Here is a 13,839-nt window from a genome sequence, read left to right as displayed (position 1 = left end):
TGGTGTGCTATCAGTTATCTATTTTTATTATTACTGATTGTAATTTAACTTTATTTATTTCCATATGCAGAATATTCTAACAAAAATTAACATACCTATACACAAAATGTTTAATTATTAAATAATGTAAATAAAAATTTATGGTTTTAAGTAATTTTTATGAAGTTTAACTTAGCTTTTAAGATTAATTAATGTAATAAGTGAAAGACTAGAAATTTGTACATGATAATATCCTTCTTTTTGATATTTGATAATCTTTATTAATTATGATTATCAACTTTTAATTATAGTGCACTTTAATAATAATATACGAGAATTATATACTTTAAAGACAAGTTATACTTTACTAAATATTTTCCTTATCAATTATTCAATTTTAATATATAAAATATCAATTATTATATCCAAATTTCTGTGGAATTTTCGTATTTTCAAGACATGCAAATTCTAAAATTGTAATATTTAATGAACATTTCTGATAATTTTTTTATATACAGAGCAACAGAATTTGTATGGGGCAAGGGTGGTAAAGTAGGTCCCTTTTGTCCATTAGCGGGCCCTTTTCGCTATCTCTTTTTAAAGAAAGGAAATGGTATAGAATATTTCTTTATTAATAAAAAGCAGTCATAAATATTTTATTTTTTGTTAGTAAATAAAACATTAATTTATAGGGGTAGAAACCATTATGGGGCTTGCAGGAAAAAATCTTCAGCTCCTCCTCTCGATATTCGTAAGGGTGATTCAAAAATTAGTTAACTATCGTAAAGACTAAATTATTACTTAAAAATTTCGAAAGATATTTTTCAGGATGAGATCCTTCTAGTTCAATGCACAAATTACAAGGCTTCGACACACTTTCATACCCAAACTGCTGACTCACTTGCAACAAAATTGCTGAATTGCTTGCAATAACATGGTTAAATGACTTTTGGGTCACTCTATATTCATTCTAGCTTAAAAATTAATGTTTTTAAATTAATGATTGCTTCTTAAAAACAACCATACTATATATTACCTTCTCATGTATTATTTACCATAGATCATTTTGAAAAGATAAATTTTTATTTTATTCTAAAATAAAAATTTAAATTATTAATTTCTTTATAAAAAGTTTACTTTATCAACATTAATTTCTGTAATTAATCAAAATTTTATATTAATTATTAAAGATATTATACTTTTTCATTAATTCTTATTACTTCACTTGACAAGTGAACATAAAAAGTGTTTTAGAGTTTCTTAAAATATACAAAAGACTCATTAATAAAATTAAACATTTTTTTAATTATAAATTTTAATCGATTATTTAAACTAAATGTTTAAATTTCTTATTCATATTTATGGATTAAGAAAGTATAGAAGTCATAATCTAGCAAAGAAAAACATATTTCAATAATATTATTTTTATATATATTCTGTATTACTGGAACTAATAAGAGATAAAAACAAATATATTTTTTAAATAATAAGAAATAGTATTTTTAGTGCTAAAGTATACTTGATTTTACATAAAAATGAGAACTAAGAGAGAAAAGATGGAACATAAGTTTCCATCTCTCCTTATCTATCCACCTCTCTTCTATCAATTCTTTTTGATACAAAATTATGAGGCCCCGCATCTCACTTAAACCCATAAAGACATACGATTTATTCATACATTTTTATGGCGAGGTATAGGTCCCTTACACTCTTGAATTTATATCGTAAGCAATAAAACAAATAGAACAACATATTATTTATCACTTATCGCAATAAAGTTTATCGATGCTTTTATACAAAGTATTTTTACATAAATGACTAAATTTTGGAACTGTACATTGTTGCAAATATCCAGAAAAACTTTTAGTAAGACCAGACAGAGGAGCTTAAAGAGTTTTCACTTCCAGCAACTCTAGAAATCCCTTCTATCCCCTCTATCTGGACTTGATCAAATGGATTTCTGAATATTTATGAATAGTAAAGTACAGTATATTAATTAATTTGAAAATGAAACAATGATTTTTAATATTCTCGAAGTATAAGAAATTGAGAAAGAAATTTCCTATTAAATAAATTTGTTTAGGCCTATATAAAATTTATATTATTCCTTTACATTTACAGAATAAAATATTGATCGGTTGTTTTACTTCAAATAATAAAAAAAAACACTGTTTGAATATTTACAACAATTTTTTTAGAAAATTAAATATTTGACTTTAATAAATTTAATTTAAAAACTTCAAATATGCTGATTGATTCATTTAAGAATAAAGAAAGATCATTGAAGATTTCAGATAAAACAACTGAAAAGATAATTTTAAAAAGTTGATTAAAAATGAACAGAATGTTAATAAAAGTTAAAACAACAATATAATATTATACAGGTTAATTAACAGAACACTAAACGATCCTCAAAATAATATGATCTAGAACTCTTTCCCGGCGTAAAATACTTATGTTTAATTAAGAAACTCATGATACATTAACATGAAGTTAATATTCTGCGAGGCTCCATCCGTTATGAGTTATTAAAATAGGATATTATGCAATTAGTTTATAATATAGGCGATTATGGCATGAATGGAAATTTCCATGAATGCCATAGTGGCTAATTATAAACGAATTGTCATACGGTATTTTGTGGTTAGACTATACCTATAACACTATACTTATGGAATTCAAAATCATGTATAAACACACTATTTGTGGCACTAGTGCCATAAAGCTATGCCACAAACACTATTTATATATGATTTTGAGTTCCATAAGTGTAGTGTTATAGGTGTAATCAATCACAAATAACTTTTATACTATTAATTACTATAAAACGGCAAAAAGACTTAATTTTGATACAAAACGAGTTTCTAAAAAGTTCGTAACTTGGAAGATTTCTGAAATATGCTTTCCATCCTCTTGATATCTCTCGAACCAATCGTTCGATTTTTCTGACAATTTCTAAAAACATTTCTCCATAATTCAAAAATATCTCTGCAAAATTTCACAAATTTTTGATAAAAGGGACAAGAGTTATTAAGCATCAAAGTGGATGAAAAAATTATTTTCCCTTACATACACACACTGACATCCATAATACAGAAAAGAAAAACCCAACTTTTTTTGAGTTTTTATCATTTCTAGGTTCCGAGTCCGAAAATGGAAAAATTCTTAAGAGGGTAATTTTTTACCAATTGTCATACTTTTCCTCTTTTATATAACAGCCGAGAAAATAAAAATATAATAGCAGATTCTTGATATAGTGAACAATTTCGTTAGTTTTTGCTATTCTTTATCCATAAGCTTATAGTGAACTTTTGATATAGTAAGTGATTTACTCTGTCCATTGAAAGTTTACTATATCGAGATTGCACTGTAAATTAATAAATATATAAACTATAAGCATAAATTTATATTTTTTAAAAGTATATTGTTAAAGCAATAGCTCATAAATCTCCAATTTTTTTTGCTTGGAAAGTTTTTTCAGTAATTAATGAGCATTTAAACATTCTCTGCGATTACTGAGATAATTTTTAAAATGTATTAATTATATAAAAAGAAATGTGTATTGTGTATAAAACTGTGCAAAATTTTTCCTTAAAATACATAATTTGATGTGAACGAATGCAAATTTCTTAGAAAAATTGTTACCTTTTACGATAATGTTTTACGATAAAAAAGAAACTTTTTATGCAGAAAACTGTACATTTTTAGATTGCGTTTATGCTCTTTATTTAGATTTATGCTTTATTTTAGATGGCATGGATATTTAACGCTCTTGTATTCATATAAAAGTATAATTTTCCTGTGTAAAAATGCTCACCAAGTGATCGAGTGAATAAAATCATTGAATACCGGTAGCTTGTCGGTAGCCAGCTCATTTGTGGAGCAACCGGGCTGGCTACGTGGAGATTTCCGTGATTTTTCACTTGTCTATAACATCTGAATAGAGGCCAATTTCTCATAGAAAGTCCTCCCCATTGTGTAGCTTGGTCTTTTGTTACGTTGCCTTATCCCATCAATCCAACACCATGCAAAANAATAATATTATTTTTATATATATTCTGTATTACTGGAACTAATAAGAGATAAAAACAAATATATTTTTTAAATAATAAGAAATAGTATTTTTAGTGCTAAAGTATACTTGATTTTACATAAAAATGAGAACTAAGAGAGAAAAGATGGAACATAAGTTTCCATCTCTCCTTATCTATCCACCTCTCTTCTATCAATTCTTTTTGATACAAAATTATGAGGCCCCGCATCTCACTTAAACCCATAAAGACATACGATTTATTCATACATTTTTATGGCGAGGTATAGGTCCCTTACACTCTTGAATTTATATCGTAAGCAATAAAACAAATAGAACAACATATTATTTATCACTTATCGCAATAAAGTTTATCGATGCTTTTATACAAAGTATTTTTACATAAATGACTAAATTTTGGAACTGTACATTGTTGCAAATATCCAGAAAAACTTTTAGTAAGACCAGACAGAGGAGCTTAAAGAGTTTTCACTTCCAGCAACTCTAGAAATCCCTTCTATCCCCTCTATCTGGACTTGATCAAATGGATTTCTGAATATTTATGAATAGTAAAGTACAGTATATTAATTAATTTGAAAATGAAACAATGATTTTTAATATTCTCGAAGTATAAGAAATTGAGAAAGAAATTTCCTATTAAATAAATTTGTTTAGGCCTATATAAAATTTATATTATTCCTTTACATTTACAGAATAAAATATTGATCGGTTGTTTTACTTCAAATAATAAAAAAAAACACTGTTTGAATATTTACAACAATTTTTTTAGAAAATTAAATATTTGACTTTAATAAATTTAATTTAAAAACTTCAAATATGCTGATTGATTCATTTAAGAATAAAGAAAGATCATTGAAGATTTCAGATAAAACAACTGAAAAGATAATTTTAAAAAGTTGATTAAAAATGAACAGAATGTTAATAAAAGTTAAAACAACAATATAATATTATACAGGTTAATTAACAGAACACTAAACGATCCTCAAAATAATATGATCTAGAACTCTTTCCCGGCGTAAAATACTTATGTTTAATTAAGAAACTCATGATACATTAACATGAAGTTAATATTCTGCGAGGCTCCATCCGTTATGAGTTATTAAAATAGGATATTATGCAATTAGTTTATAATATAGGCAATTATGGCATGAATGGAAATTTCCATGAATGCCATAGTGGCTAATTATAAACGAATTGTCATACGGTATTTTGTGGTTAGACTATACCTATAACACTATACTTATGGAATTCAAAATCATGTATAAACACACTATTTGTGGCACTAGTGCCATAAAGCTATGCCACAAACACTATTTATATATGATTTTGAGTTCCATAAGTGTAGTGTTATAGGTGTAATCAATCACAAATAACTTTTATACTATTAATTACTATAAAACGGCAAAAAGACTTAATTTTGATACAAAACGAGTTTCTAAAAAGTTCGTAACTTGGAAGATTTCTGAAATATGCTTTCCATCCTCTTGATATCTCTCGAACCAATCGTTCGATTTTTCTGACAATTTCTAAAAACATTTCTCCATAATTCAAAAATATCTCTGCAAAATTTCACAAATTTTTGATAAAAGGGACAAGAGTTATTAAGCATCAAAGTGGATGAAAAAATTATTTTCCCTTACATACACACACTGACATCCATAATACAGAAAAGAAAAACCCAACTTTTTTTGAGTTTTTATCATTTCTAGGTTCCGAGTCCGAAAATGGAAAAATTCTTAAGAGGGTAATTTTTTACCAATTGTCATACTTTTCCTCTTTTATATAACAGCCGAGAAAATAAAAATATAATAGCAGATTCTTGATATAGTGAACAATTTCGTTAGTTTTTGCTATTCTTTATCCATAAGCTTATAGTGAACTTTTGATATAGTAAGTGATTTACTCTGTCCATTGAAAGTTTACTATATCGAGATTGCACTGTAAATTAATAAATATATAAACTATAAGCATAAATTTATATTTTTTAAAAGTATATTGTTAAAGCAATAGCTCATAAATCTCCAATTTTTTTTGCTTGGAAAGTTTTTTCAGTAATTAATGAGCATTTAAACATTCTCTGCGATTACTGAGATAATTTTTAAAATGTATTAATTATATAAAAAGAAATGTGTATTGTGTATAAAACTGTGCAAAATTTTTCCTTAAAATACATAATTTGATGTGAACGAATGCAAATTTCTTAGAAAAATTGTTACCTTTTACGATAATGTTTTACGATAAAAAAGAAACTTTTTATGCAGAAAACTGTACATTTTTAGATTGCGTTTATGCTCTTTATTTAGATTTATGCTTTATTTTAGATGGCATGGATATTTAACGCTCTTGTATTCATATAAAAGTATAATTTTCCTGTGTAAAAATGCTCACCAAGTGATCGAGTGAATAAAATCATTGAATACCGGTAGCTTGTCGGTAGCCAGCTCATTTGTGGAGCAACCGGGCTGGCTACGTGGAGATTTCCGTGATTTTTCACTTGTCTATAACATCTGAATAGAGGCCAATTTCTCATAGAAAGTCCTCCCCATTGTGTAGCTTGGTCTTTTGTTACGTTGCCTTATCCCATCAATCCAACACCATGCAAAATTCACTTCTTTATTGTAAAAAAATCATTTATATAAATATGAATTTTTGTAATAAATTTATAATTTTCATGTAAACTATATAAACATTTTGCTTAATTTTATAATAATGCATATTTTCTTCTATAAAATGCACACTTTTATTAATTCTACTTAAATTTTAAAAATGAAATTAGCAAATTTATAGTAAATGTCTTAATATTGTACTTTTTAAAATACAATATTTTAAATTTATTTATATCGATCGGACATACGCGTGGTAAGATTTTAACCTGGTACTATGGGAGATAATCCAGACAGACCCTGTAGAATTTTTTATGAACAATACGGTGATGTTATTTTTCATTCCAAACCCATACTGATCGATCCGTTGCGAGTCATGTCTATCTGCATACTATTCATTTATAGAATTAAAACAGTCAATTTTTAAAGTTTTTATAAATTTAATATTATTATTTTATTTGAAAGATACATTTTAACCATATGTAAAGTCAAGAAACCTTCAACTGACAATATTGGAAATCTTCACCATAACTAGGGATTAGATTAAATTGGCTCGCTTGAAATGGCACGATGTTGAAATTCATGGCATACCCTTCTAAATTTAAGGTGTATACATCTAAATTTAAGCAATTTATAGCTAATTTAAGTGTATACAGCGAACTTAACCGACTTATAATTGAAATTTTTTATTATTGAAGTTAACAGTCAACAATAAATGCTGGCATTTATATTGTGAATTTAATGTGGATACCTCACAAAATCAATCATTAAATGCTTTAATGAACGTATATTAGAAGCATGAATACTAGAAATTTTATCACCAATTAAATGATGCAGTTATTAAATGAAATGAACTAGAAAATTACATGGTGCACGATACATTCTGGTTATTCGTGTAGAAGCACCCCTGTGGCAAATACTGTACTAAAAGATGGATGCTGTCAAAAAAAAGGAAAAAAATGTCGAGTTTGTAGATGCTACTACTTGAACAAAATTGAAAATTGATATCTGTCAAAAAAAGAGGTCGTTTAGTGTAGTATAAATTCAAAAAAAAAACTAATTTATTAAGCGTATATAAATAGAAACAACATGAAAATAACTTTTATATAAGAAGCTTGAATACAAAAACAAAATCGATTTTGTAGTTATTTTCGAATTCACTTTTAAAATAATGTGTAAATTTGTTACTAATTAAAATATAATTTTTTTCCCACAAAAATTAATTTTAAATTAATAATTAAAACGAACGAATATTACCGTAATATCATTATAATAAAATATAACATAATCAATATAACATTTAAAATTTTTATTTTTCTATTTCTCTTTGATGCATGTTTTTTAGAAGTTAAATTTACGTAACTTTTGAATTTTAATAAATATTATTAATAATAAACGCGTTTTAAACTAATTAACCAATTAATGATGAATGAAACATCATTAATTCGTAAAATTATAAACAGTGATATCTTGTACGTCGAACAATTCTAACTTCGAACGCTTCACAGTTCGAACTGCCGAGCAGTGAAAAATGCACTCGAAGTATTACATAAGCAAAGAATTTAATCTAAAATTACTTATGTATTAAATTTCACAACTATTATAATTAAATCCACATTTCATTTCATCTAAATTCACGACAGCTGTTAAAAACACGCAAAAACTTTCCGTTCAATATAATATCACCTTTAATCATTAATCATATCATTCGAGAAATGTGTGCAGGTAGCGAAGTCTAACAAATAAGAAGGCTGTAATATCGATGATTGAAATGAAAAAGGAACTCATCGCCAAGTATGAAAGTGGCACACGTGTGGTGGATCCGGCGGACATGTTTAAGATACCAAAATCAATGGTGTGCGACCAGTAAATGCAATTACGCAGTATTTACATATTCTATTTATTGATTTTGTATTTCAATTTATCATTATTGCATTTAATTATGTTATTTTTACCGTAAATTATGCGTATTTGCTCTTTTAAGTTTATCTAAATGGGTGTCGTTTAGGAACCGGGAATGGATTAATTTACTTTCCATTCACTTCTAATGGAAAAAAAAAATTTCTTCGGACCTGGAACGATTGAGAGTTCGAATGGACTCGTGGAATGAATTAAATTCGAAGTACGAGGCATCTTTATATACATATACACACACAAATACTCTATATAGTGAACTTTCGAAGGACATTCACTACATAAGGGTTCACTACATAGTAACAAATATGAATAAAATTATTCTCTAAATCAAAAAGTCACTATATCGAGTCCAATTTGTCGCCTATACGTTAACAGAATATTGGGCTTACATTTATTTATATAAAATTAATTTTAAGAAAATTTTGAAGTTAAAATAAACAAATAATTTAAATATTAAAAAAATATATTTGCATAATTAATTATTTCATTTAATATTTAATTTATTAACTTCACAATGACTTAAATAAATGAATATAAATATAAATATAAAAACTAATCTTTTAGGAAATTTTTTGTAATACGTTTGTATTTTTAGTTTAAACATGATTTTTAAATGAAATTAATTTAGTAATAAAACATTATATAAATTTTATAAAATATACCCTATTTATTTAATAAACATCCTACATAGATATTTTTCGAATTTGTACTAGTGTAATCTGTAAAATTATTAAAGATTAAGCAGTAAGAACAGGAAAATACACGACAATGATAATCTATAATCGAGACAATTTGAAAATCAGAATTATTTAATCTCAGGATATACTTGACATTTAATAGCATCATTAATCTAGCTTTATTTGTTCAACAAGCGTAAATTCTAAAAAACACTTTTAATTCTCGAATATTTCTGAATAATTTCCATCTTTATCATAAATTGATAAATGTAATGACTGATAAAAATACGTGTAAACATACAAATACACAGGGCGGTCCAAAAGTCAGTTAACATATATATATATAATATCTGCATACTATTCATTTATAGAATCAAAACAATCAATTTTTAAACTTTTTATAAATTAAATATTATTATTTTATTTGAAAGATACATTTTAACCATATGTATAAGTCAAGAAACCTTCAACTGACAATATTGGAAATCTTCACCATAACTAGGGATTAGATTAAATTGGCTCTCTTGAAATGGCACGATGTTGAAATTCATGGCATACCCTTCTAAATTTAAGGTGTATACATCTAAATTTAAGCAATTTATAGCTAATTTAAGTGTATACAGCGAACTTAACCGACTTATAATTGAAATTTTTTATTATTGAAGTTAACAGTCAACAATAAATGCTGGCATTTACATTGTGAATTTAATGTAAATACATCACAAAATCCATCATTAAATGCTTTAATGAACGTATATTAGAAGCATGAATACTAGAAATTTTATCACCAATTAAATGATGCAGTTATTAAATGAAATGAACTAGAAAATTACATGGTGCACGATACATTCTGGTTATTCGTGTAGAAGCACCCCTGTGGCAAATACTGTACTAAAAGATGGATGCTGTCAAAAAAAAGGAAAAAAATGTCGAGTTTGTAGATGCTACTACTTGAACAAAATTGAAAATTGATATCTGTCAAAAAAAGAGGTCGTTTAGTGTAGTATAAATTCAAAAAAAAAACTAATTTATTAAGCGTATATAAATAGAAACAACATGAAAATAACTTTTATATAAGAAGCTTGAATACAAAAACAAAATCGATTTTGTAGTTATTTTCGAATTCACTTTTAAAATAATGTGTAAATTTGTTACTAATTAAAATATAATTTTTTTCCCACAAAAATTAATTTTAAATTAATAATTAAAACGAACGAATATTACCGTAATATCATTATAATAAAATATAACATAATCAATATAACATTTAAAATTTTTATTTTTCTATTTCTCTTTGATGCATGTTTTTTAGAAGTTAAATTTACGTAACTTTTGAATTTTAATAAATATTATTAATAATAAACGCGTTTTAAACTAATTAACCAATTAATGATGAATGAAACATCATTAATTCGTAAAATTATAAACAGTGATATCTTGTACGTCGAACAATTCTAACTTCGAACGCTTCACAGTTCGAACTGCCGAGCAGTGAAAAATGCACTCGAAGTATTACATAAGCAAAGAATTTAATCTAAAATTACTTATGTATTAAATTTCACAACTGTTATAATTAAATCCACATTTCATTTCATCTAAATTCACGACAGCTGTTAAAAACACGCAAAAACTTTCCGTTCAATATAATATCACCTTTAATCATTAATCATATCATTCGAGAAATGTGTGCAGGTAGCGAAGTCTAACAAATAAGAAGGCTGTAATATCGATGATTGAAATGAAAAAGGAACTTATTGCCAAGTATGAAAGTGGCACACGTGTGGTGGATCCGGCGGACATGTTTAAGATACCAAAATCAATGGTGTGCGACCAGTAAATGCAATTACGCAGTATTTACATATTCTATTTATTGATTTTGTATTTCAATTTATCATTTAGGGCATTTAATTANTATATTACAGTATTTAATTCGATATAATAAAAGAAAAGAAGGAAAAGATCAATGAATGGTATATTGAAAATGCTTGTCATCAATTCTGTTTTTTTTTTCATTCCTATCAATCGAAGTACAGCACTCGATTCAATATTTACATGCTGATACAACGTACTCTACCAAAGGATGCGTATCTCCTCTTTTCATATTATTTTAAACATATTTTATCTGCTTTATATTCAAATCAATAACTTATATTGTTATAAGTGTTATATTAAATAAATGTTTATACAGTATATTATACAACTTACCATGTCAGATTGTGTTAGTAATATATAGTCTATATATATATATATAATATGCAGAGTGGTGACTTAAAAGTCAATTAAACATTACGAAATGTTATTCAAATAGCTAGAAACTTTATAATATAATTGAATAATTATTGAAATTGAGATCCTTCTTGTTTAAAATACAGGATGCCCCAAAACTCAGTTGACCCGCATACAAAATAAATTTTTGACTAATTCAACTACATTATTTACGATCTTCTTCAAGGTGCTCTCATTCTGTTTAATACACAATATCTGACTTGCTTAAAATGAAAACGGTTATCAAACTTTTGGGACACCCTAAATATATTTATGTAATATTAATTTAACTAAAATTTTATCTTCGAAAACAGTTTATTAACTGAATTACTTGTTTGTCTAGAATATTCGTTTTAACTCGTTTTAACATACAGAGAGAACGTTACATTAGGTAGAAGTGCAATCAGAAGCACTCTAGTAGTTCGCGATTTACCAGTTGGAATATAAAACAGTATCACGTAATTTCTGAAGGATTATCGAAATTAGTTGTGTAATTTAATAAAACTACAATAATAAGTGATTATTTATGATATTCATAAACATTTATTTCGTAATATTTCTTAAATAAACATTAAAAAAAACACTACGATTTATGTAATACGTGTGACGCGCGAAGAAAATTTATTGAATAATTAAATTTTAGAATATTTATTTTATGAAGTAATTTTCTTAAAAATGAAATAAACGTTTTAAAATAATATTAAAACTAAAGCTATTTTATTATTTTTTAATAATTAATGTTAAAAGGAAACTTAAATGATTTTTATTATTTATTTTAAGTATTTTTATATTAAATCACCAAAAAATTTATTTTAAAAATATTTGATTAAGGAATATTTATATTATGAAAATATATATTTTTGATAGAAAAAATGACCTTTAAAAATGTGAGTAAAAATTAATTTTTAAATAATATATAATTATTTTTAAACGTGTTATATTTTATAGTCAATGATTTTTAAATATAAATATAAAATTTTTTATATAAAGCATTTAAATTGTTTGCATATATGTAAGNAAAAAATTTTATATAAAACCTATATATCTATCTTCTAGTAAAAATTTTCTATATTTAATTTCTATCAATTTCGATTTATTTTTTAGCAATAACTTATATAATATTAAATAGAAGTATTAAGTAAATTCCAAGAAAATATGCCTTAAAAACATTATTTAAAATGCAATGTTAACTAACACCTGAATGTAATTTATATAATTTAAGTATTGGTTTTATGTTCTACCTGTTCATCAGATAGAACATAAAACCAATGTTGCTCACTTCTTACGGTAATTTATTGTCATAAAATACGGTAAGAAATGAGCAACACTTATCTTCCAAGAAAAAAAGTTTTAAAAAATAATTCTATTAAGTTTTTTATAAATCATTTTTTAAATAATTTAATTTTCTTTAGGAAATAAAATTAGACAAATTTGAATCATATATAATGAATAAAACAGTATTAAATTACTTTCTAAAAAATTTTTGTTTCTTATTAATTAAATATAGATAACTCTTTACTTACCTTTACTTTAAGTAAATATTTTTATAGAAATATTAGATATTATATTATAAATTTATTATGAAGAAAAAACTCACCTGTCTACACTCATAGCTGACATAGTGAACACTGACGTAGATACAGATAAATTAGCAATAAAATTACTAATAACACAATAAGTCATTCCGAATGGCCAATGACTTCTTAACATATATATAAAGTTAAAAACGACATTGAAAGTAGCAATGAGTAGATCAGTTATAGATAAATTCAAAAGAAAATAATTAGTAACAGTCCTCATCTTACGATGAGCTAAAATAATCCATATAACAATAGCATTACCTATAGTCGCTACAATTACCATTAAACCAAAAATAATACCCCAACAGAATTGTTGCCATAAGGGTGGTATGTAAGATACTTCATAAATTGTTGAATGAGAACAATTTTCAACTTTTTCCAAGCAAGATAAATTAAAATAAGTGAGATTTTCTGCATCCATATAGAGTTGGATAGATAGTAACTCTTTGACTGGCGACTGTCAACTGAGCTCGACTGTGTTGCTTTCCACCCCTTTTATATATAAAGAAGCGTACTAGCGCCACTATTATCTACCTCATTCGCTATTGTAATTAATATTCAGGATGTTATTCAATCTTAACAATTCATTAAATAATTTTTATATAATTTAAATGCTATCTGATTCTTTAAAAATAGAAACTATACACTTTGTTCTAAAATTAACGAATAATCAATATAACAGGAATAAAAATATAAATACTTCTTAAAAATTAATTAAATATATAAAATCTTTAATTAAATTTATTTCTTAAATATTTTATTTGAAA

At 25.4% G+C, this 13,839-nt stretch overlaps 1 protein-coding gene across 2 annotated transcripts in view; it reads right to left on the bottom strand.

The window, feature by feature from the left end:
- The window catches only part of LOC111626646 (tachykinin-like peptides receptor 86C), an 80,508-nt gene extending 66,982 nt beyond the window's left edge, over positions 1 to 13,526 (bottom strand). The window contains exon 1 of one of the 2 annotated variants that reach the window (XM_023370097.1): positions 13,090 to 13,526. In XM_023370097.1, the coding sequence (XP_023225865.1) occupies positions 13,090 to 13,493 (404 nt within the window). In that variant the 5' untranslated portion in view covers positions 13,494 to 13,526. The remainder of the gene's footprint in view (positions 1 to 13,089) is intronic. The other variant, XM_023370098.1, reaches the window with a different exon arrangement.
- Between the last annotated feature and the right edge of the window lie 313 nt (positions 13,527 to 13,839).

The sequence above is a fragment of the Centruroides sculpturatus genome, unplaced genomic scaffold (genome assembly GCF_000671375.1).
Source record: "Centruroides sculpturatus isolate CEXI.00-Female unplaced genomic scaffold, Cexi_2.0 scaffold342, whole genome shotgun sequence".
Classification (NCBI taxonomy): Eukaryota; Metazoa; Arthropoda; class Arachnida; order Scorpiones; family Buthidae; genus Centruroides; species Centruroides sculpturatus.
The sequence above is the reverse complement of the archived record's forward strand: the minus strand, read 5'-3'. Positions and strand labels throughout refer to the sequence as shown.